Here is a 22,425-nt window from a genome sequence, read left to right on the forward strand (position 1 = left end):
AATCCGGCTCCACTCGGAACGCCCAACTTTGTTCCGGTCGGGATGCAATCCCAACGCGCGAAATCCAAATCCCCTCCCCTCCCCCCCAACTTACCCAGTAATTTGTGCATTTAGTATGCAACAATCACTCACACGCATTTGTTACATAAGTGTCCTGAGCTTTTTTTCCCTTTTCCCAAACGCACAATGGAGCGCCCATGGCGAAAGGGCGGAGCAAACAAAAAAAATGATTTATGGCAAGAGGACCACACACACACACAGTACATAACGCGTTTTGCTGGCCACGCTGCCTGCTTTTTTTAGTAGCCCTTTAAAAGTACACACATAGTGTACTACCTTGGTGTACGGCTACGCAAAATCGCCGATTTGCAACGGGAACCACCCCCCCAGATGTCATCATTACAGTGGTTATGTTAGTCTGTGTGTAGAATACACGTTGCAGAGCCACACACGCACACGAGTGTTTTTCTGCGTGCGTGTTTGTGTGGGAGGGGGGGGGGTTTGTAAAATAAGTGTAGTGGATTGAACGCGGGGAGGCGAATGCCAGCTTGTTCAAGAGTCGACCAGGCCACGCGCTAAATGGCTGAGTATGCGGGTGTTTTTTTCTTGATTTTGGGGGAGAAGGGAGGGATTGCGTGGGTAGCGCCGGAGAGGGAGAGGGTGAGGGTTAGGGGAGGGGGGGTTTGAAAGCAGAAGAGGGGGAAAGCTAGATTACTGACAGGGTGGAAGAGAGAGGGGAGGGAGGAGAGAGTATTATGCAAGTGCTGATGCAGAGGGTTGTGTGTTCTGGGGCGTTTGCAGGGTAGCTTGCGTGTGTAGTGTACCATTTGGGGACTTGTTTTTTTTGTTGCTGGCGGGCTGGGACTGGGGTAAGGGCTTGGCACTTCGGCTGTGTTTGCCTGGCCTTTGGTGATGGAGGGAGGGGTGGCGGGTTTAATTGATGGCTGTGTTGGACTGGCAATCGAGGCAATGATAGAAAGGGAATTTCTTCCGGGGGCTTTTTCTCCCTTTCATCGTTTATTGATGCAAAATAGAGTGGCGGAGGGAGACGGAGGCTACGGAGGCTGGGCAGGTTTTTGATGATGATGATGATGGCAAACGCAGCAAGGTCAGATCATTGTGGCTGGGACCGGCGCGCGGGTAGTCAGACCCCATCTGGCAGACGGACTATCGATGCTGTCTAAATTTGTGCAGTCTATGTACATACTATCGGGCGATTCCCACATGTGGCCGCGGGGGATCGGGTTTCGTTGGCGTGACAGATGGTGTGGATCGATGGCCATGCTAAGAGGATATGTATGCACTCATTCTTTCGTCGCTTCGTCAGTCGATATCTGAGTGAATAAGGAGGAGGGTGTGAAGATAAGACGGTAAGCCCACGGCGCAATAAAAAAACGCCCATCTGCCGACTGTCCGTTTGCATCTGTCCGCTGTCTTTGCTTGGCCCAGGTCCGAAGCAAGCTCCGCGCCAGGGCTTTGCTCTCTGCGTTTCAGAAAGTGGATCGGCTGTAGACGTAGATCGTCTTAGACTCCAATCGGGATAGCTGGGCGGCGCCGTTGATGACGAGTCGTCGTGGGTAAGTCGCAGGGCCGGAATGGCGAGGCCTCTACGTACCGCGCGTCGTATTCGTAGCTTACTTTACCTGACCTGACCTATGCCACAAAACCACAAGTACTATCTATTGTCCCGGCCACCCACCTTCATCTCGCTCTTCGCCCGCTACCGTCTCTCTTACATTCCTCGTGTGCTCTTGCGACGCCCATTGTCATAGCCATAGCCCCGTCCTACTCGCCTTATCACTTAACCCACTACCCACACTACCCACATCTTGTCGCGCTGGGATCACTTTCGCGTGCGTCCACACACCCGCCGCCCACTCACAGACCTGGTCCGCCATACCCGTCCGCCGCCAGCCTTCTTGGAGGAAAGTGTAATCGTCTTCCTAAAAACAGGGAAAGCGAAAAAGGAAAGACAAAGTAAAAGAAAAAACCGGGTAACTGAAGCGCGCGCTCCCCCCTTACCGAACCTGACTCCGCTTTTACAATGGAGAACCCGACTCAGAAACCGCGCCAGCGAGGCCTCAGCTTCCACAGCAACAAAAGTCGCGACCCGCCCGCGCCAAAGAGCCCAAAGAGTCCAAAGAGTCCTTCCTCCAAGCACGAGCGCAAGTTCAGCGAACACCTTGACCCCAATTCAAAGGCGGATCCAAACAACGCTATGAACGAGCTACAGCCTAGTATGTCTGCTGCCCTTTCTGCGGTCCTGCACCGTTATGCCCTGCCTGGCCCTGCTTTTGTTGAGCGCTCGACATGGCCTTTGCTGACCGCTGTACCCAGTTGCCGCTGCGCTCGAGAAGCCCACCCTCCAGTCTCTACGCTCATTCCAGCATACCGATTCCTCCGGTAACCCAATTGGTATGTTGTTCTTTTTATTCTTTTGCTGGCCCCATTGCTATTGCGCTTTGAGCATCACAATCTAACAAAACGGCCTACAGTCGATCCTGATCTCTCCAACCCCACTCGTTCTAGATGGGAGCGCCCGCTCGACACGATCCGCTCTTTCGAAGCCGCCATTGATGGCGAATACAGGCGTCGGTCGCAGTCTATGCGCGTCGACAACACGGACCATGGCAGCCGACGGAGTAGCTACTATGGCGGAGGCTACAATGACCAGAACCGCCACTCCAATGCCAGCTACTTTCCCCAGAGACAATATGGTCGCGATAGCTATGCGGACGGTCATGGCTATGGCGGACCTGTTGGCGGAGGACCACCACCCCCACGGATGCGGTACGGGAACCGGATGCAGTCGGACCCGGGATGGACCAACAGGCAGAGCATGCAGGGTGTCTATCCCATGAACGGATACCAAAAGTCCCGCGACACGGTACATACCAACGGCTCCAACGGTAGTCATAGCGACGGTCCCTACTCCAACGACCCCAGCAGCGAAAACAGCTCCATCGAGCGCGGCGTACCTGTCCAGCCACCCCAGCAAGATTTGTCATCACAATACGCCTTTATCAATAACTTTGGCAGAGGACCTATTCTCGAGGAGTTTGGCGATCGCCCCGGTCAATCCTACCAGGCAGCACCGCCTCCGCCCCAGCACAACGGCATGTATTCAAACGGCTCACCCCCGCAACCCCCGAAACACGCCATGCAACCTGCACCCGCGCCCATCAAATTGGATAGCGGCAGCGCCCCAGCCGCCGAGCAGCCACGGCCCAAGATGCTATCCAAGAACAGCAGCAATGCAGGTGAAAAGCGCAAGAGCTGGCTTAAGAAGCGGTTCAGCAAGGATTAAATAGCCGGACCGACGGCTGATTTAAGCGCCTCTCTGTTGAAAGGATTTGATATACCCCGGGATGTGAATTGCTATAAGAAGCAGGTGTCAGAAGTGGCACCTGTCTTGTGTATGTGCCACACGCATACAAACCAAACCATGACAATGAATTGATGAAGTCCTTTGTTTTGTTTTTTATGCTGGGAAGGAAAGGAAGAGAAATACAGAGAGCTCTTTTTGCTTCCAACATTGGAGAAAAGGGGGGTGGCCGCAGGCGGTTTTTTCCACAACTTGAGATCCGCTGGCCGCATGTCATTCCTTTTTTCTTTTTCAGTCTTGTTGTTGCTGAAAGCATCCTCTGGGCGTTTCTATATGGCGTTACTTTATTTCCTTTTAGCCGAGAGAGGGATTATCATGATGGATGGAAAGGGAAATATGGGATATACCGAGGGGTTTTTTTTTGCTTTCATCGTATTCTTTTTGGTCACTCCCTCTTTGTTATCATGTGTGTCTTTCTCCCTCTCTGTGTTTTTTTTTGCACGCATTTGCTACAGTAGATAGGACACCTAGTTTTCTAGGCTCTTTAATGTGGTAATTTTAATTGCTGTGATGAAAACGTAGTATGATCCCGCTTGGTCTTTGACTTCTGACTTTGGATGATTTCGGAGAGTTGCATGGACCTTTTTTCTAGATGAACTCTAGCGTATACCCCAAGTATTTGCCCCCTTCCCTCCTCCGACATGCTGACTTTGATTTGCCTTGTCGATTCTTTTCTGGAGTATTTTCAAGATAACTACGTTTGCTCGTACTGTAGTTCCCTACGCGCTCTCCTCTCTCCCCCTTCTATCGAATCATATTAAAAGCAGGCGATTCCAAGAACTAACTCCCAATACATCCCCTGCTCACACTCCCCGCTCAAGCCCCCATAATCCTATCCTTCTTACTCCTCGCCTTAGCCTCCTCCCGACTAGCCGCCTGCTGCTGCTGCTCTGCCTGCTGCTGCTGCTGCTTGGCCTCGTACAACTTGCGCTGCCGCACCGCTTCCCACTGCTCAATGTCGTTTTGCGTAAGTGTGATTGTGGTGGGGGCGCGACGGAGCATGGTTTGGTTTTGGTGAAGTAAAAAGTCAAGATGGATGTTTGTGTTTGGGATGTGATTGAGGGATGGCGCGGTGTGAGGTTTGGCTGGGCGGAGGGTTGGGATTGGATGGCGGTGAGAGTGGTGGGTTGGAAAGTAATGTTTACGATTAACGAATGAGAGGGTTGTATGAGGAGTGTGGAGATGAGATGAGTGTCTTTGTAGTGAATGTATAGTGTAAACGCCAAGTCACATGCAGTGAAGCACAGAGCACGTGGTGCGGAGCCGTTTAACTTGGGAGCAAGGATCCCTGCTTCTGCCAAGACTTCGCGATCGGAAAGTTTGGAGTTGAGCATTGCAACCGCACAATCGATTGCTATCCATTCCGGCATGGCTCAACGACAAATGTACGCTTCAATGGGTGCGCTACGGCGCTCATTGGGAGCAGATGTAGCGTCGGTACAAGCTTGCTCATCGAGAGCATTGCACAGCTCGGCGAGGAGGCTGGAAGAGGAACCCAGCGATGCGTCGCCGGCCCAGCGTACGTCTTCAATCTTTCAATTGCATGCCCCAGAACCGCTGTATTGACACAAAATGCAGCGCAAAACTCCCGCAGAGTACGCTCAGCCACTGCCCTCAAGCAAATCGCCTCGCTGCAATACCGCCGCCAGCCCGGCGCACTCGCACGAGGTTCCTTCCCCAGCGGCCAAATGCTACGACGAGCCCCCCGCTCGCCCACCCCTCAAGCCAACGAATACGGCTTCATCCCCGAAGACGCTGCTCCAACCGACACCCAGCAAGACGCCAGCGCCCGCGCTGCCCGCAACACAGCAGGCCCAAGGACAACCCGCGGCTCGGCCCCTCCACCAGGCCAAATGGTCCGCGCCCCCTCCACACTGCGTATGAGCCGCTCAACACCAGGCGGCGCCACTCGCGGTCCCAATCTACGTGGTCGCGACGCCCGCAGACCAGCCGCCGGCGGCAAACGCAGCACAGCGGGGAACAACCGCGGCGAAGCGGGGCCCAGGCGTCGAGAAAAGACGTCGGGCGGCGACGAGACTATGAGCACGAAACTCGCGGATGTAGAACTCGGTGATACCATTTCAGATGCTATGACGCAGCAGTTACTTCGCCTGCAGCGTAAAGAGTGGGATCGTGTTCCGTATGAGCCCAAGTACGCGAAAGGAAGCTTTGCGGCGAATGAATTGATACATGCAGGGAGAGAGCTGTTCAAGGGCGAGAGTCCGCCGGTCAAGATTTGGGGGCCGCTTGAGAAGCGGATTGGGGTTGTTGGCATGTTTGGTGCTGAGGCGCATTTGAAGGTAAGGCGGGTGTTGGATGGAGATGCTGAGCCGTTTGGTCAGGAAGTCATTGAGGAGGCTGAGCCGGTGGAGGTCAAGGGCGTGGAAAAGAAGGAGGAGGTGGTTGTACAATAGAGAGGGCCGGGTTGTGTGGATGATACTTGTATGATCTAGAGGCAATCAAGCATGAGTATGAAAGGAACATGTCATGGCCAGTCGTGCCTACTTCATGGATTTTATACGTAATATAGTCTATGGCTGTACTACGAATCATCTTCCAAATCTACCTGTTCAAACAGGAAATGTATTCCTATCCAGCCTACTTCGATGCCCAGACAACCTTGTACTTGAACTGCGTCGGGAAACTCTTGTCTGTAATCAGCAACTCCTCGCCCTCCTCGACCAAATCAACCATCTTCTTCTCCAAGTTCGGTCGTGTCTGTTCCTCCAGACCCGCAAGCTGCATGTAGAGCGACTTTTCACCTGTGCGAATCGAGGGTTTCTTGAGTTGCCTACATTATGTTGTCAGTACAAAACTCCCGTGTAATGATAACGACAGTGCTACGTACGCTTCTGGACGTTCTGCCAACCCGTCAATGAACTCTTGCAGCGTGATACCAGGGAGGACCTGGAGGGGCCGCGCAATGTTTCCAGCACCGCACACAGGACAATCATCCTTCTTCTGGTGCTCAAACGTATATGTATATACAGAGTCGTCTCCTGTATACATCATGTAATTGTCCATGCCGGGGTATCCCAGGAAAGGGTTGCTGTTGGTTGCTACCTTGAATGCCTCGTTGCAGCAGCTCGCTGCTACAATAGCGTTTGTACTAGCAATTGCTGGGATGATGTTCTTGACGACCCCTTGGGTCATGCTGTATGTTACTCCATCAATGTTGAATTCCTTGGCGCGGGCAGTGGCTTTGTTGAAGAGCCAGGTGATGTGCTCTGGATCATCGGTATCGAGGGTAATATCTTTACGCTCCTCTTCCCATGCGATAATATGTGCCCATTCGATGCAATGTTGCGGCTGCCGGGGAATGGTGGCGAGTGTACAGAGAGGTACTGCGGCGCGGGGCGCGTGCATGTCTAGTTGGCATTCAATGCACGAGGTCATGGTGGGGAAAATGACACGTGCTTGGCCTTTGAAGCCCTCTGTACCGCCATCGATCAATGGCTTCATAGAATCCGGGTCGTTCTCGTCTACCATGCCCACGAGCGTGGCGTTGATCCAACGCCTTGCCTCAATGGAGTCTAGGCCGCAAACGATGAGGCCGAATTGCATGTAGTACGCTTCATCCTTGTCTTGGATCTTGCCGCAGTACGGAGTGATTTTGACACCCTTGACACGCTTTTCTACAAATGCGGCGGCGGTTTCCGCTTTATACTTTCCTACATCTGAAGCCCGGAAGAGGAACTGCCGATTTAGGTTGCTGACGTCAATTGTATCCATGTCGATTACATGGATATCCTTGAAGCCTGAGAGGGCAAGGTTCTTGAGAATCTCGCACCCTAGACCGCCAGCTCCGCTGCATCTTGTCAGGAAATATGCTGGATGGAAGGGACGGTTTCCGTTTGGCTTGATGATAGACTCACATGACTCTGCATGGGATTAGCTAACATTTCGTGTAGTTACAAACACAACATGCTTACAGAACTTTGAGATTGCTCAGGTACTCAATGACTTGTTCACCGGCCATGAAGCTATCCTCATCCGTAAAAGGTCCCTTGCGAGTCAAGAACCTATCGAGGTACTTCCTATCGCGTGATGTCAGTGCTGAGCTTGGTGTATTCGGCTTTCTGTAGCTTACCATCGGGCCCGTGGGTTAGCTGTTGATGCAGCCCCCATATCGTTGACGTTAACAGCCATGGTCAGTAAATGTGTAGAAGGTTGATGTAAGATTAGTCTAGCAAAGCAAGGAGTAGGTGTAGGCATCAGAGTGTAGATGGTCCGCCAAGACGCTAACATGCGGGTCTGCGCATGGGAAGGAATTGCCGATTGGGCACAGTACACTACGCATCTCCCGCTACGCAACATTGCAGAGGATTAGTAAAGTCACGACTCTTGACACACTCATTTGACCTTTTGCTTGGATGACTCGGATACAATGGCTGATTTCTTGACGGCGGTCTCTACCAGCAAAATCAACCGTAACGAGCCTCTTATCCAAGAGGTTAGGAGCCTACATGCACAAGAAGATGCAGTGACCATTGACTCTGCAGAATCAGCACTGAAAGCGTTGAAAAATCAGCCGAGTCGGACAACGGTAAGCAATGTTCTGGATTACCTCACTACAGAGGGATTTAGCCTCTTACTCCCGGACCCACTCAATGCAAGCATCGCACATCAGCTTGTCAACGATACCATTCCCAACTATTGGAGATCAATCAAAGGACAAAAAGAAGCAAAGAAGATTGGGAAAATCCTTCGAAATCCAACGAGTCTGGGACATGTTATCACAAGACTACGGTCACTCATCGCGGATAGTCGTCAGAAAAAGAAACCTGGAGAAGAGCGGAATACAGCCGAACACATCTCAGATGCGCTAGAAGTTTTGGATCTAATACTATGTGACAATGAGACGTCATTTCTCATATTGCAAGACGTTTTGCTATTCGGCAAGAACGCCATACAAAAGAAGCTGATATGGAAAGAGTATCTTGCCCAAGTAGTATCGGGACGTCTACTGTCGATTGCAGCTGAGGCTGAGGATGTTCTGAAGAAAGACAAAGATACTTCGAGAGTCTCCAGCTGGCTTCCAGAAGGCAAGGGGTATGCAGAATGGCTAGGTCGCAACATAGCTGTCCTGCTAGAGCGCGGTTCTGAGAGCGATGACCATCTCACCGCTGCCACAGAATTCTGCTCCAAGGCCTTGGGATTAGGCTACACGGGTAAGTTGTTTCATCAAATTTTTGAACGGTGCTGACTAGTCAGATCAAATCGTGAGCTCCCTACTTCGGAAGGTAATTAACGATGGTGCCATTGAGCACCTCGTGCGTTTATTGTCGCACATGAAAACATTTGAACAACGAAAATACATGAATGCAATCATCACGTTTGTGGCTAAGCATTATTTCTCAAACGAGGTCGTCAATAAAGACTCGCTGGTTGCATCATCTCCTGTTATAGACGCTGCTGGTGGTTTGTTCCATGACCTAATCAAAGATAACGATGTGCTCAAAGAACATCTTATCTCCACACTTACAAGATCAACAATACCCGTACTAGATGATTCGCTATCAGTTCGGCGAAGTGTCGTAGCTGCTTTGGCGAAAGACCATGGTAAGCAATGCCGGAATTTAGGCACATCAACATTACTGACAGCCATAGACAAGTTACACACACTTTTGGAAAGCCTCATCAAACTCTTTGGAGATTCAGTCTATATCAGATATACACCAGTATTGCAACAAGAAGGCAAGTAGCGATTTGACTTTACGAAGAATCTCTCTAACAAAACACAGCTCTTGCTCAAACTTTGGCGCTATGCAGTGGCTATGTGAAGCGTTCAGAACCTATGTTTCTCACCATGATGGCAAAATCGTCCCATCATGTCAACGGAATGTCGAACCGAATCGGCGCAGCGTCTGCGCGAGCCCGTCTCTTAGGGATCTCTGTCGGTATTGCCATCTCCAAGATGGTAGATAAGCCTGAATTGCAACTGAAAATTGAACTGGAGGGTGCAGAAGCTGAAGAAGCAAGCTGGTACGAGCGGCTCACCAACATTGACGACAAAGTTGGGAATGCTACAGATCTCAAAACCCAGCAGAGCAGCACAGTCTCAGTGAAGAAGACGCAGCCGAAACCGAAATCACTTCCCAAGAGCTCAAAATCTCCAGCGATAACCGAAATACAGGGACCGCGAGTCATTGAAGTCATGTTAGATTCAGAAGACGAAGATGCAGATCTGATGATGTACGATAAACCAGATTCTGACCCGGAGGACGACACAGATGACCCTACAGCCATCAACCGCAATAAACCCACAGCACCTGTCTACATCCGGGATCTCATCGCTGGCCTTCGCGACCAAGAAAATTATGATCGGCACGAGCTTGCTTTAGCCACGGCTGCTTCCCTGATTCGTCGTAAAGCAAATTTTGGAACTGAAGTGACCGATCACCTAGAGGAACTTGCAACAATACTTACAAGTCTGCAAGACAACTCGGAGCTAGAAGAGTTTGCGCAACAAAGACAGCAAGCCCTAATTGCTGTCCTGCTTGCAAAACCGGCGCAGATGGCGCAGTGGTTCGCGCGATCTTTCTTCTCTGGCGACTACAGTCTGCAACAACGCATAGCTATGCTCACGACCCTCGGTATTGGAGCACGCGAGCTGGCAGGAATGAAAGACACTTCGACCGATGACATGGTACCCGCAAAACCAGACTTTCCTAGCAAGCAGCTTCCGCCACATCTGCATGGTATCTACGCAGAGGACAAAAATGAGCCATCAGTGGCGAAGATATCAAGTCATATGGCACGTGAAATGCTTTCCCCAATTGCATCACAAGCAGCCGACCAACTTAGCGGGCCGAACATCCTCAAAGTGCGGACCTTTTCTTCGCGCATGGAAGTAGAGAAGAAGCGACATAAGCCGATTCCAAATGCTCTGGCCCAAATTGTTGCGGATAACTTCTTCTTCCCTCTTACTGGACGCTGGTGGCTTCAGGTTCGTGCCAATAACGACTCTATCTACACTTCCACCCACCTCCTCCCACCATTCCTCCAAACCCTTTCTATACTCCTCAATGCATCAGGCCCGAATACCCTTGCACTACCTCAGATGACACGCGAGTACTGGGATCTCTTGCTCTCGGTGCGAGGTTTGGCCAATAAAGACAAGAACATACTCAATGCCGTTTTGTTCGGTTTCCTGATGTTATTGGAAACAAATGAGAATAAAGAGCGACTTGCTACTGAGCAAGGCAAAGAGCTTATGGAGACACAGGCTTGGGTCAAGATGGTTTTCGATAGCTTGGGCGCTGGGAGTGAGGAGGATGAGAAGGTGAGAGTACTTGCGGCGGGTGTGGTGGTTAGGTGTCAAGAGGTCGTTGAGAAGTACCAGAGAAGGATGGCGGGTATTTTGATGGACTACTAGTCATGTTTTATTTCATTAATTTGCTAAAGAAGGGTACTTGGATGAGGGGCATTACGCATATGCACGGGTCACGTGGCATGATAGTTCGGATGAACGTCCGTACGACAAAGCTAAGTTTTTCAGAGAATACTAATCAGAAGTTGAATTCAGCATATGCAAATATGAGAACTATCGAATAAACTCGCCACATTGTATGCCACTTTTGGAAAGAGAGGTGGTAAAAATAAAGCCGCGCGGCTCGCCAAACTCAAGACTTTAAGCGCCGCGATACTACTCAGAGTGTGCAGCGCACAGGCTCGCCGATCCTGCCACATAGGATTTTGTGGAGGATATCAAATGCAATCAATAACTGTACGACAACGGAGGGATATGTAACTACTCGCCATTTGTCCTGCTATGAGGTCGCAATCGAATTAAAACACTCAAATATGCTTTGTGAAGTATGCACTGGTGCACTTAGCCAGCACAAAAGAGAAGACAGGACTTCTCGTTTCGGATATCTATTTAGTCATCATAGGTCTACAAAGACACTTCAACAATGGGATACGCATTGTCTAATATGTACCAAATTGGCCAAGACACTGGGTCCAATTACAGATTTCTCTCAAGATGAGCTTCTATACATCCTAATGGTACTATAAGGAAGTATCCTATAGCGAGAAGACCGGTAGAGGAAATTTTCAGGCTGGATGTTCACTTCGGATATGACCGCGAATGTAATTTCTTTTTGGCAGAAACAGGTATATGAGTACCTGGAAACACACACAAAACTATCTGACAATGATAGATCACAGAGATCACACTATGCTCAATAGTCAAAATCTGAGTGGTCTCACCAAAACAGCGCAGACTTGGATGAATAGTTGTAAATGTGCAAGTTTTTGGGAAGAGCCCGGTGCAAAATGGTACCCTCGCCGTCTACTGGATTTGCAGGAGCTTCGCGCCAGCCCTGATCCACACCAGACAAGAATACGCCTGATTGAGTCTAGGAACTTTATTATTGGGGAAGAGACATGTAGTATGTCTGGTTTTCTTCCATCTAAGCATCAAAATGATCGTTACGTCACACTGAGCCATTGTTGGGGCAACCCAAAACTTGGTTCGCTACCACCGCTGAGCATGACTTTTAAAAACGAAAAGCGCTTCAAAACTGAGGGTATCATAGTGAAGGAGCTGCCCAAGACATTTCGAGATGCCATCGTATTCGCCGCTGGACTAGACAAGGTCGGCTTCATATGGATCGACTCGCTTTGTATCCGACAACCTATCAAAGGGGATGGTGAAAATGAGGAGGACCAGCTACAAGACTGGTTCGAACAAACTCGTCATATGGGAAATTTGTACCGGAAGGCTTTTCTGAACATATCTGCTACTGCTGCATACGATGTAAAAGGAGGTTTGTTTTTCGAACCCTGCCCAGAACTTCTCCGGGAAAACAATATTGATGTGTATTATCCGGAAGACCCCGATACTACACTGGAAAACGGTGTTGAAAAGACGAATCCCTACGCAAGATGCTCTTTGATCGATCCATCAGCTTGGGACGACCTCGTCGAGAATGCTCCAGTTAATCAACGAGCCTGGGTCTTCCAGGAGCGATTGTTAGCACCACGTGTACTCCACTTTGGATACAACCAGCTCGCCTGGGAATGTCACAAGTTCAACAGCAGCGAAAGTTACTCCTGGAGTGAGTTAGCAATGAAACCATCCAGTACCCCCGGTTTTACCGACAGAAGTTGCCTGAAGCACCTCACAGTCTCTGCGGGGCGCTCATTCCGCGAAGCAAGAATAGGCGACTTTCGAGATTGCGACACGCAAATCAAAGACATATACATTTACGGATTGTGGAAGAAAATAGTGGAAAGCTATTCAAGAATAAAACTCACAGAGCACAATGACAAACTTACTGCATTGGGCGGCATAGCAAAACTTTTCCATGACGAACTATTCAGCCCAGACCACAGCCAGACATATGTCGCCGGACTATGGAGTGGCCACATCGAAAGTCAACTACTATGGACCGTAAACGCAGTCTACCGCGGCAACAGCACATATGAAAACTTAGGGCAACTCGGAAAGCGGACCCTCATGGTCTTGGGCCTCCATCACCACTCCACATGGGATAGCCTACAACGACATCACAGACTACGCCTCGCCGGACGACCGATGCACCAAGTCTCTCTTCTTCAAAGCCATATCCCACACCCTCTCTCCCGCCGACCCAAACAACCCCTTCGGCATGCTAACATCCGCTCATATACTCCTCGCTCCCGACCACCTTCACGCCATCAATCTCATACAGCACCCCAACGGCAGCCCCATACCCTGTATGTGGCACCTAAAATCCAACTCAGAATCCAGATCTCAGCACCACATACACAGCATCCATCTCAATGCCTCAACTTCCGACACCGACATCTTTGATCAGGACGCCCAGCTATATTGCATGTCAGCTGCATATATAACGAGCACAATACAAAGTGCAGTTCAGGAATTGTACATCTTGGTGCTCAAGTATGAAGACACTGTAGCATTTGAGTCGAGTGAGCCGGGAAAGGAAAAAGTAGAGTATAGGGCGTTTCGTCGTGTGGGTATTACGAATGTAGCGAAATTTTACGATCAAGAACAGGAAATGTTAAGGGAGGGGGAAACGCAAGAGGTTATTTGTTTTTGTTGAACAATTTCTAGTATATAGTAGAGTTCATATCTTGTTTTTTCTTCGTTTTTACAGAAAGATTATCACGAGATGATATCTGAATTTGATTTCGGCATTTCGATATCCCCATGCGCTATCAGCCGCCACGCTGGTGACTCTCTTACCCCACTTCAACTTGGTACTGTATCACCACTATGTGAATACTTTTCAGCATTTGATACCATCGGCTCTCGATACTACTTCCCTTTTTACGATTTGCCCAGTAAAAATCCGCATAAATGGCAACTAATTTCACATCATCTCAACGATTACCTAATACCGGGCGCTTGGTCTAGGGGTATGATTTTCGCTTCGCATATTCCATGCGTACTTGTGAAAGGTCGTGGGTTCAATTCCCACAGCGTCCACATTTTGCACCTTCTTTTTACTATTCCAACCGTTCCCACCCGAAAGCACTCTCCAAACCCATGTTTTTGATAGCATAGTGGATTCAGCTAGAAATTAGCTTCACAACGGATGAGAAATCATACAGCATAGATTACACATGTCCCATCTGTCGAAGACCACATGGGTATAAAGATAATAATAATTCTGCTTGATCCCCACTTCCCTTCATAACTCTTCCCCTTCTCGCGAGATTGTAACATGCGCCCCCCCTTCCCTACCACCATGACAACCATCATCACGTTTGAGATAAAACGAGGTCGTTTCCTTATCATGGGACTCATAATATCCATGTGACTTCTGGGGCAAAAGCAATCGAAGCAGGTATTGGTAGACGGATAGAGAGTGATTGTGGGTACAGCAAGTCGTTTTTTTATGTAGGCGTGGTGAAAGGTTCAAGTAGTAATTGGAGGTAGCAGAATGAGGTAAGGGAGTGGGGTGGAGGTGCTTGTTTTGTTGGATGACTTTCGACGGGTATCATTGCGTCGACTTATAAGATGTTAGTTTTCGTTGTGTTACTATGTTGCATCTAACCCCTTATAATAGCGTGCAGTTATTTCAACCTTTAACCCCAAGAGTAGGACAATGAGAGCACGAGTATTGCTGTTTTGCAACGGTTGAAGAAGCAAGGTGGGAAAACGAGGGGGGGTGCAATCAAGGTGAACACGGTGGGTTGGAGGAAGTATATAGCAGATCACGAAAAGGATACATTGCTGTTACTATTGAAGAAGAAAGAAAAAGTATCTACAGAGAAGATATCATCGGGGTATACATATGTACTCCATAACCCCAGTCATAAAACAAAAGTCAACAACCAGTGTTGACCTTATCCCCCAAATCACATCTTACGCGGCCAATTCCCGTGTTTCCCTCACAGATGCATGGCTCTAGAACTTTGCGTGGTGCCTGGTGATTCTCTGTCTGTGCTCCCTGAGGAACCTGGCCATGCGCGCGTTTCGTGCAGCAGGAGGGGCAGCAGCGGGGGCAGGTGTTTCAGTGGGACTAGCAGTTACAGTAGCGTAAACGGTTTCATAGACGGTGTAGACGGCTTGAACAGTGTCTGTGACAACGGGAACGACTGGGGCAGCTACGGGCGCAATGGCTGGACTAGTCGGGGCTGGTGCGGGTACTGGCGCTTCGGGAGCGGCTGCAGGACTTGAGAGTTGAGGGCTGCCTTGTGTGGAGCTGGGGACAGTGGCGGCCTCACTGGAGTTTTGAGTTGGTGTGCCAGTGTTTTGAGGAGGTGAGACTGCAGGTGCCGATGTTGTTGTAGTGTCATTGTCGTTGGAACCACCAGCACCTACAGGCCATTGGAAACCAGGCATGCCACCTGCGCCCGTCGGTGCTGGGCCTGGAGCTGGCGCTGCGATCTGGGTTGGTGGTGCAACAGGCTTTTCGCCGTCTGCGATTTCGGAAGCGGTAGGGCTCTCGACTGGAGGGCTTGGAGCACTGGGAGCACTGGGAGCGCTAGGGGCCCCATAGGCGGGAGGGGTTGCAATTGGGGCAGAGGCTGGGGTGGAGACAGTCTCGCTGGTGGGAATTGGCACGGCAATACTGGATACAGATGGCTTGATGGCCGAAGTCGGTATGACAGGAGAGCCAGTTGGCCCAGCAAGTGCAGAAGACACGGCCGCTGTCTCGGTTGGGACAGGTTCTGGCAGATAAGCAGCGCTACTCTGCTGAGGGGCTGATGAAGGCACTGGAGCAGGAGCCTCGCCATTGTCTTGGTAGACCTTCAAGGCATTGACTGTCCAGTACGCTTCTGCGAAAGCCTCGGGGTTGTTCTGTACCCACTCCTCGCATGTAGCAGCCTTCTTTGAGCAGGAGCTGGCTCCCCAGACACTGCTGCTGCCAGCCCATACACCACAAAAGGTGGTGTCAAAGACGATTTGTTGCTGCTTGAACGTGCTCTCAATGTCACAACCACCTTCAAACTTGGCGGACGGCTTTCCCCATCCGCTGGGGTCTGGGTTGTCACCAAGAACATCCTCCGGAACAGAGCCGCGAGGGAAGAAGAAGACACTGATGGCATCAGACGTCCACTGAGTTGCGTAGACTCCTCCACCGTTCGCATTCAAGCCTGCACCGTAGCTCTTGGTCGATCGGTCTGCGATGGAGCATCCTGCGTTGTCCATTTGACCTTTTGCCTTGACATCGCAGTTCTTTGTGGTTACATTGCCGGCAAACTGGGTGGTGTCGGAACCAATCGTGCAGCCAGGACCTGTGTGAAGAGTCATGGAGTTGCTCACTTGGTCGTTGACACCTTCAATGATGTCAATCTCGCCGTTTTTGGGCCAATTGGGTCCGGTTGTCCAGAATCTGTCAATGTTGAGCATCTTGTCCTCAAAAGAATAATACTTGGGTATACTCACGCTGGCCATGTGCCACAGCCAAAGGGCATGTGAGCGACATCAACAACAATCAAACCACTGTCGTACTTCTTCTTGCTTTCTATGCGAATACTAGGCCTTCCCTCTGGGCACTCGTTCTCGTGATCTACGCCCCAGGATGCTCCAGTAGTGACAGACGCGTTGATGAGATTAGTCTGCCTTGCCGTGTCCTCATCAACATACTTGACGAAGCCCTCTGTTGGGTCAGGTTGAGTGAAGAAATCAAACGACCCATAAAAGTCGGTCATGTAGTCATCCTCGAGAACATAGCCAGCTATGCTCAATTGGAAAAAGGCCGCAGCCGAAGTGAGTGTGGAGAAACGCATCGTCAAGATGGCAGGAGAAAATGAATCAAGTAAAGAATGACTGCGTACTAGACGCGTGAAGAGAAACAGACGCAAGAAGTGAATGCACGGGAGTACGGGACGGCAACCAGACGGTCGGAGAGATGCGACCTGCCCACCTATATACGGGCGCCAAATACCGATACCCTAATCACAAAAGCCACGCATTTGGCCATAAGCAGCCTCGCGGACAGACTCGATGGGCCCGGGGGAGCGTACATCTCCCGTTAGGCCACATGAGCTTGGTTTCAACGGTGGGAGATTTGCAGGTGGATCGAGCATCTCCCCCGGTTAGGCACAGTAAGGGGAGCTGCAGGAACCAGTCAGGTGCCCGGGGTGGAGGACTGGTAGCGCTGAGGCAGGCTGGTCCGATGTTTAACCAAACGTGCGCTGTTTCATGCGAAATGGACGGATGGGCTGTTGGCAAGCGAGTGGTGGCGCTTGAAACAGGTGGATGCGGTACCCCTGCGGATAGAGAGCATTGTTATCGATTGCCTGAGGCATCTCCGAAGTTGGCTGGCCATGATTCGCTGGTGTTGACCTGAAACGCGGAGTGATTGAATATAGAATACACAAGAGGAGCCGCGAGCCAGTAGCGGGCGCTCGCGCTAGCGCTTTCGAAGCGAACAAACATGTTCTGCCCCCCCTGAAACCAATCACCTCATCACAAGGGCTACGTAGGCAGGCGACGTGTAAAGTAAGTACTCGGCTATCTTGCGGTTTTTCTTCTTTCTGTAATTCGCGCTCTGGGCGGGGTATGTGTGTGTAATTAACTTTTTTTCTATTTCTTACATGACTCGTCTTCTATTAAGATCACACGTCTACTCCAGCGATTCGACAACAATGGCAGAAGCACCTCCACCTCCGTTGCAAATGCCAGCGCATCCAATCTTGCCCTTCTTTTGCCTTAGCACACCAAGCAGTGTGGTTGTGATCCTGGCACCTGAAGCACCTAGCGCGTGGCCGATCGCAACAGCACCACCGTGCAGGTTGACCTTGTCCTCTTGAATACCGAGGATCTTCATGTTGGCGAGGGCAACAACACTGAAGGCCTCGTTGATCTCGAAAGCATCAACGGCAGACAGCTCCACGCCGGCGTGCTTCAGCGCCTTTGGCATGGCAAGAGCGGGGGCCGTGGTGAACTTGGAGGGGTTCTGCTCAGCATCACCCCAGCCAAGGATCTTAGCAATGGGCTTGAGGCCGTGCTTCTTGACAGCCTCCTCGGAAGCAAGGACGAGGGCCGCGGCACCGTCAGAGAGCGGTGAGGCGTTGGCAGCAGTGACTGTGCCGTCCTTGGGCTTGAATACAGGCCTCAGTGTGCGGGTCTTGGACTCGTTGAACTAGGCAAGGGTGAGCAAGTGGTGTTTTACAGATTACTAAACACCATAGGAGTGCCATAATTACTTACGTTCTTGGGTTCGTCATCAGCATCAACAACAACTGGGGGCTTGCCACGTCCTTGGGGGACCTCAACTGGAGCAATCTCCTCCTTGAAATAGCCAGCCTCCTGGGCGGCAATGGCCTTTTGATATGAACGGATGCAGTATGCGTCCTGATCCTCACGAGTAAAGCCGTGGTCACTGGCACACTCCTCACCCTGAAGTCCCATGTGCTCCTTCTTGTAGGCATCGGTCAGACCGTCCTTGATAAGACCGTCAATCAATGACTGGTCTCCGAACTTAGCGCCGTTGCGCATGTTGGGGAGGTAGTGGGGTGTGTTGGACATGCTCTCGGCTCCGGCAGCAACGACGATTTCGGCATTGCCAGTCATAATGGTCTGAGCACCAACAATGATGGCCTTGATGGACGAGGCGCACACCTTGTTGACGGTGGTGGCTATGGTCGACTCGGGGAGGCCAGCACCAATGGCACACTGGCGGGCAGGATTCTGGCCGAGGCTGGGAACCACAAGTCAGCAATTGATCTGATGGAGAATACATGGATTGGGTTGCTAGCATGCTTACTTTGCGGAGAGGACATTGCCAACAAAGACTTCCTCAACGTCGGTGGGTTTAATGCCGGCACGTTCAACGGCAGCTGCGCGGAAATGTCAGGGTAAACACTGAGGTATCTAACATGGAGAACATACACTTGATGGCGTGAGAGCCAAGCTGGATGGCACTCAGGCTTGAGAGGGAGCTGTTCTCTGTGTGAGCTGGCTATGGCCCCTCCTTTGCACATGGTGGCACAACATACCCCAAGAACATGCCCGTGGGCGTGCGGGCAGCCGAGACAATGTAGACTGGAGGGAGAGACGACATTTTGGGGTATCTTGCAGAAACTGGAAAGTAGAGAGAAAGATGGACGAGGGCTGAAAGAGGATCAGACGACTGGATTGCCTCTGTACTCACTTATATATCCGGTAGCAAAGTTGAACCTTTTCCAGATTAGTTTCTTGCGACAGCGGCAAGGCGACCAGGGCAACCTGCTTGTGTTCGGGCAGTTTTGGTCCCTGCAGCGCGCTTTCTCCCCTATTGGCTGCCGCCCTCACCGCCTACGCTAACCCGCCGTACGCGGAAGTTACCTTTTCGCGACATTCCCGACTTTTGCGATAGCTTCGACCTGTTCGACGCGCACTATCCCCGCAGCCGCCATGGACGACCTTTACGACGAGTTCGGAAACTTTATTGGCGAGGCTGAGTCCGACGAAGATGTCCAGAGCGTTGGCGATGCAGCCGACGCCTATGTCGTCGACGATGAAGACGAGGCGGAGCCTAACAACCAGCAGTTGATGGAGGTCGACGATGGACCATCCAATGCCGTTGTCCTGCACGAGGACAAGCAATACTACCCTTCCGCTTCGGACGTATACGGCCCCGATGTCGAGGTGCTGGTGCAAGAGGAAGACACACAGTCGCTGGCCCAGCCCATTGTCGCGCCAGTCGTGCAGAAGAAGTTCTCGATTGAAGAGGCCGACTTGCCACCAGTCTACCATTCCAGAGAGCTACTGACTGATCTGATGAACTTCCCAGATCAGATTCGGAACATTGCCATTGCTGGACACTTACACCATGGAAAGACTGCGTTTATGGACATGCTGGTCATGGAGACGCACGACATCCAGGACCGCCTCGACTACAAGAGGGGAAAGAAGCGCGAGGAGCAGCTACGCTACACCGACGTACACGTGCTCGAACGCGAGCGCGGCCTCTCAATCAAGGCGGCGCCAATGAGCCTGGTGCTCCAGAACACAAAGTCGAAGTCGCACCTTTTCAACATACTCGACACCCCCGGTCACGTAAACTTTGCCGACGAAGTCGCCGCCTCATTGCGCCTGGTAGACGGAGTGGTGTTGGTGGTGGACGTTGTTGAGGGTGTGCAGGTCAACACGGAGCAGGTCATCAAACATGCGGTCCTCGAGGACTTGCCTCTCACGCTGGTCATCAACAAGATGGATCGCCTGATTCTGGAGCTGAAGCTACCGCCGAGCGACGCATACTTTAAGATTAAACACGTCATCGAGGAGGTCAACACTGTCATCGAGAACACCATCCCTGGTCGTGGTGAGAGCAGGCGTGTAAGCCCTGAAAAAGGCAACGTCGCTTTCGCCTGCTCCAGCATGAGATGGTGTTTCACCATTCAGTCGTTTGCCAAGATGTACTCCGACTTTTATCCTGGCCCCTCAAAGCTTCCAGGATTTGGCGTTCCCATGAAGGGACTGGACATCGAGAAGTTTTCCATGCGACTTTGGGGCGATATTTTCTACAACCCAGGAAGCCGCAAGTTCAGTCGCAAGCGGCAAGAGGAGGGATCGCAACGGTCTTTTGTCCACTGGATCCTAGAGCCCGTCTACAAGATTTACTCGCATACGCTCAGTCAGAGTCCGGATGATCTCAAGGAAACACTAGAAACTCTGGGCATACGGCTCAAGCCATCCGAATACAAAGCGGACGCGAAGGAGCTAATGCGACTCGTATGCCAACAGTATTTTGGTCCTTCCCTGGGTTTTGTAGATATGATCACGCAGCACGTTCCATCGCCAGAGGAAGGTGCACAACGACTTCTGCAAAAACACTACACTGGACCTTTGGACACAAAAACGGCCGAAGCGATGCAAAAGTGCGACCAGAACGGCCCTCTTGTCATACATGTCACAAAGCTCTTCAACGCGACCGACGCAAAATCATTCACTGCATTGGGTCGAGTGCTGAGTGGTACCGCAACTTCTCCGCAGTCAGTGCGTGTACTCGGCGAAGGCTATACAATTGAGGATGAGGAAGACATGGTTGTTGCAACAGTGACAGATACATGGATAGCTCAATCGAGGTACAACATCCCAGTCAGCGGCGTGCCAGCAGGCAACTGGGTATTACTTGGCGGTGTCGACAACTCAATAGTCAAGACGGCAACAATCGTAGCGACCAAGCTACCGGAAGAGGAGGACGCTTATATCTTCAAGCCTATCAAGCACTTCTTTGAATCCGTTTTCAAGGTTGCCGTCGAACCAATCAACCCCTCTGAGCTCCCAAAGATGCTTGACGGTCTCCGCAAGATTAACAAGTCATATCCGCTCATCACCACAAAGGTCGAGGAATCAGGAGAGCACGTGGTTCTCGGTACTGGCGAGCTTTACATGGACTGTGTATTGCACGATCTCCGACGACTGTATGCTGACATGGAGATCAAGGTCTCTGATCCAGTCACCCGGTTCTGCGAGACCGTCGTTGAGATGTCTTCGATAAAGTGCTACGCTTCCACTCCGAACAAGAAAAACAAGCTTACCATGATTGCTGAGCCGCTAGACCCAGGAATCGCTGAAGATATCGAAGCGGGCAAAGTCAACATCAAAGATCCTGTCCGTGTAGTTAGCAAGTTTTTTGAGCAAAACTACGGGTACGATCTGCTCGCAGCCCGCAATATCTGGGCTTTCGGACCAGATGACATGGGTCCCAACATCCTACAAAATGACACACTCCCTACAGAGGTCGACGGCAAGATTCTTCGAAGCGTGCGAGACACCCTTCGACAGGGTTTCAGCTGGGCCACGCGCGAGGGCCCGCTCTGCGAAGAACCTATCCGAAACACGAAGTTCCGTCTTACCGATGTTGAGCTTGCATCGGAAGCTATTTTCCGCGGTGGTGGTCAGATCATTCCCACGAGTCGACGAGCATGCTACTCATCTTTCCTCATGGCGAGTCCCAGGCTGATGGAGCCGGTATACTCGTGCAGTATGATTGGTCCATCCGACACAAAGAGTAGTCTTTACACAGTTCTTGCACGGAGAAGAGGGCACGTTCTACAAGATGGACCCATTGCAGGTACTCCACTTTACAATGTGCGCGGTCTAATCCCGGTCATCGACTCTTTCGGTTTCGAGACCGATTTGAGGGTACGTATACAATCCGCTCTAAGGTAAATATCTACTAACCCTAATCAGATCCACACACAAGGCCAAGTCTCTCTCTCCCTTGTCTTTGATCGCTGGTCCATTGTCCCTGGTGACCCTCTCGACACAAGCATCTCAACCCGCCCCCTCGAACCCGCAACCGCACAACAACTAGCACGCGACTTTGTGCTCAAGACCCGACGAAGAAAGGGTCTGGCTGAAGATGTTACTGTCAAAAAGTTTTTGGAGCCCGAGCTATGCCGTAGTTTGATTGAAAGCGGCGTGCTGGATGGATAGGAGATGTATGTTTGTAATACCATGCAATGGAGTAATGGCGTCAACGCACGATTTTGAATGAACGAAGGAGGTAATTCAAAAGCATTATGAGTAGGAAATCCCAGACCAGGGATCATCTAGTAGGATTGGCAATAAAATATACCCGTCGCCGTATCCATTCCGCACTCTTATCTTTACACTGTGTGACGGTATCCAAAAACGGACT

At 51.0% G+C, this 22,425-nt stretch overlaps 8 protein-coding genes across 8 annotated transcripts; 5 read left to right on the forward strand and 3 right to left on the reverse strand.

The window, feature by feature from the left end:
* Window positions 1-2,044: 2,044 nt before the first annotated feature.
* On the forward strand, window positions 2,045-3,307 carry COCCADRAFT_89457 (uncharacterized protein; the record flags this gene model as incomplete). The annotated part of the gene is made up of 3 exons (XM_007711526.1): window positions 2,045-2,237; window positions 2,338-2,415; window positions 2,496-3,307. 3 exons carry the CDS (start codon window positions 2,045-2,047, stop codon window positions 3,305-3,307), a joined length of 1,083 nt encoding a protein of 360 aa, XP_007709716.1.
* A 1,446-nt stretch (window positions 3,308-4,753) lies between these two features.
* COCCADRAFT_24121 (uncharacterized protein) lies at window positions 4,754-5,799 on the forward strand (the record flags this gene model as incomplete). Its single annotated transcript, XM_007711492.1, has 2 exons — window positions 4,754-4,904; window positions 4,964-5,799. The coding sequence occupies 2 exons, from the start codon at window positions 4,754-4,756 to the stop codon at window positions 5,797-5,799; spliced, it is 987 nt and encodes a 328-aa protein (XP_007709682.1).
* Window positions 5,800-5,983: 184 nt separating this feature from the next.
* Window positions 5,984-7,534, reverse strand: COCCADRAFT_2848 (uncharacterized protein; the record flags this gene model as incomplete). Its single annotated transcript, XM_007711477.1, has 5 exons — window positions 5,984-6,176; window positions 6,234-7,193; window positions 7,261-7,266; window positions 7,318-7,422; window positions 7,476-7,534. 5 exons carry the CDS (start codon window positions 7,532-7,534, stop codon window positions 5,984-5,986), a joined length of 1,323 nt encoding a protein of 440 aa, XP_007709667.1.
* Window positions 7,535-7,772: 238 nt separating this feature from the next.
* Window positions 7,773-10,763, forward strand: COCCADRAFT_34551 (uncharacterized protein; the record flags this gene model as incomplete). The annotated part of the gene is made up of 4 exons (XM_007711504.1): window positions 7,773-8,556; window positions 8,600-8,947; window positions 8,996-9,082; window positions 9,130-10,763. The coding sequence occupies 4 exons, from the start codon at window positions 7,773-7,775 to the stop codon at window positions 10,761-10,763; spliced, it is 2,853 nt and encodes a 950-aa protein (XP_007709694.1).
* A 1,119-nt stretch (window positions 10,764-11,882) lies between these two features.
* Window positions 11,883-13,228, forward strand: COCCADRAFT_2851 (uncharacterized protein; the record flags this gene model as incomplete). The annotated part of the gene is made up of 3 exons (XM_007711478.1): window positions 11,883-12,785; window positions 12,829-13,090; window positions 13,146-13,228. 3 exons carry the CDS (start codon window positions 11,883-11,885, stop codon window positions 13,226-13,228), a joined length of 1,248 nt encoding a protein of 415 aa, XP_007709668.1.
* Window positions 13,229-14,750: 1,522 nt separating this feature from the next.
* COCCADRAFT_2852 (glycoside hydrolase family 16 protein) lies at window positions 14,751-16,579 on the reverse strand (the record flags this gene model as incomplete). Its single annotated transcript, XM_007711479.1, has 2 exons — window positions 14,751-16,182; window positions 16,236-16,579. 2 exons carry the CDS (start codon window positions 16,577-16,579, stop codon window positions 14,751-14,753), a joined length of 1,776 nt encoding a protein of 591 aa, XP_007709669.1.
* Window positions 16,580-17,418: 839 nt separating this feature from the next.
* Window positions 17,419-18,858, reverse strand: COCCADRAFT_2853 (uncharacterized protein; the record flags this gene model as incomplete). The annotated part of the gene is made up of 5 exons (XM_007711480.1): window positions 17,419-17,937; window positions 18,006-18,495; window positions 18,562-18,634; window positions 18,687-18,736; window positions 18,794-18,858. The coding sequence occupies 5 exons, from the start codon at window positions 18,856-18,858 to the stop codon at window positions 17,419-17,421; spliced, it is 1,197 nt and encodes a 398-aa protein (XP_007709670.1).
* A 332-nt stretch (window positions 18,859-19,190) lies between these two features.
* COCCADRAFT_2854 (uncharacterized protein) lies at window positions 19,191-22,220 on the forward strand (the record flags this gene model as incomplete). Its single annotated transcript, XM_007711481.1, has 2 exons — window positions 19,191-21,926; window positions 21,975-22,220. The coding sequence occupies 2 exons, from the start codon at window positions 19,191-19,193 to the stop codon at window positions 22,218-22,220; spliced, it is 2,982 nt and encodes a 993-aa protein (XP_007709671.1).
* Between the last annotated feature and the right edge of the window lie 205 nt (window positions 22,221-22,425).

Source organism: Bipolaris zeicola (genome assembly GCF_000523435.1).
Source record: "Bipolaris zeicola 26-R-13 unplaced genomic scaffold scaffold_30, whole genome shotgun sequence".
In the NCBI taxonomy this organism is placed as follows: Eukaryota; Fungi; Ascomycota; class Dothideomycetes; order Pleosporales; family Pleosporaceae; genus Bipolaris; species Bipolaris zeicola.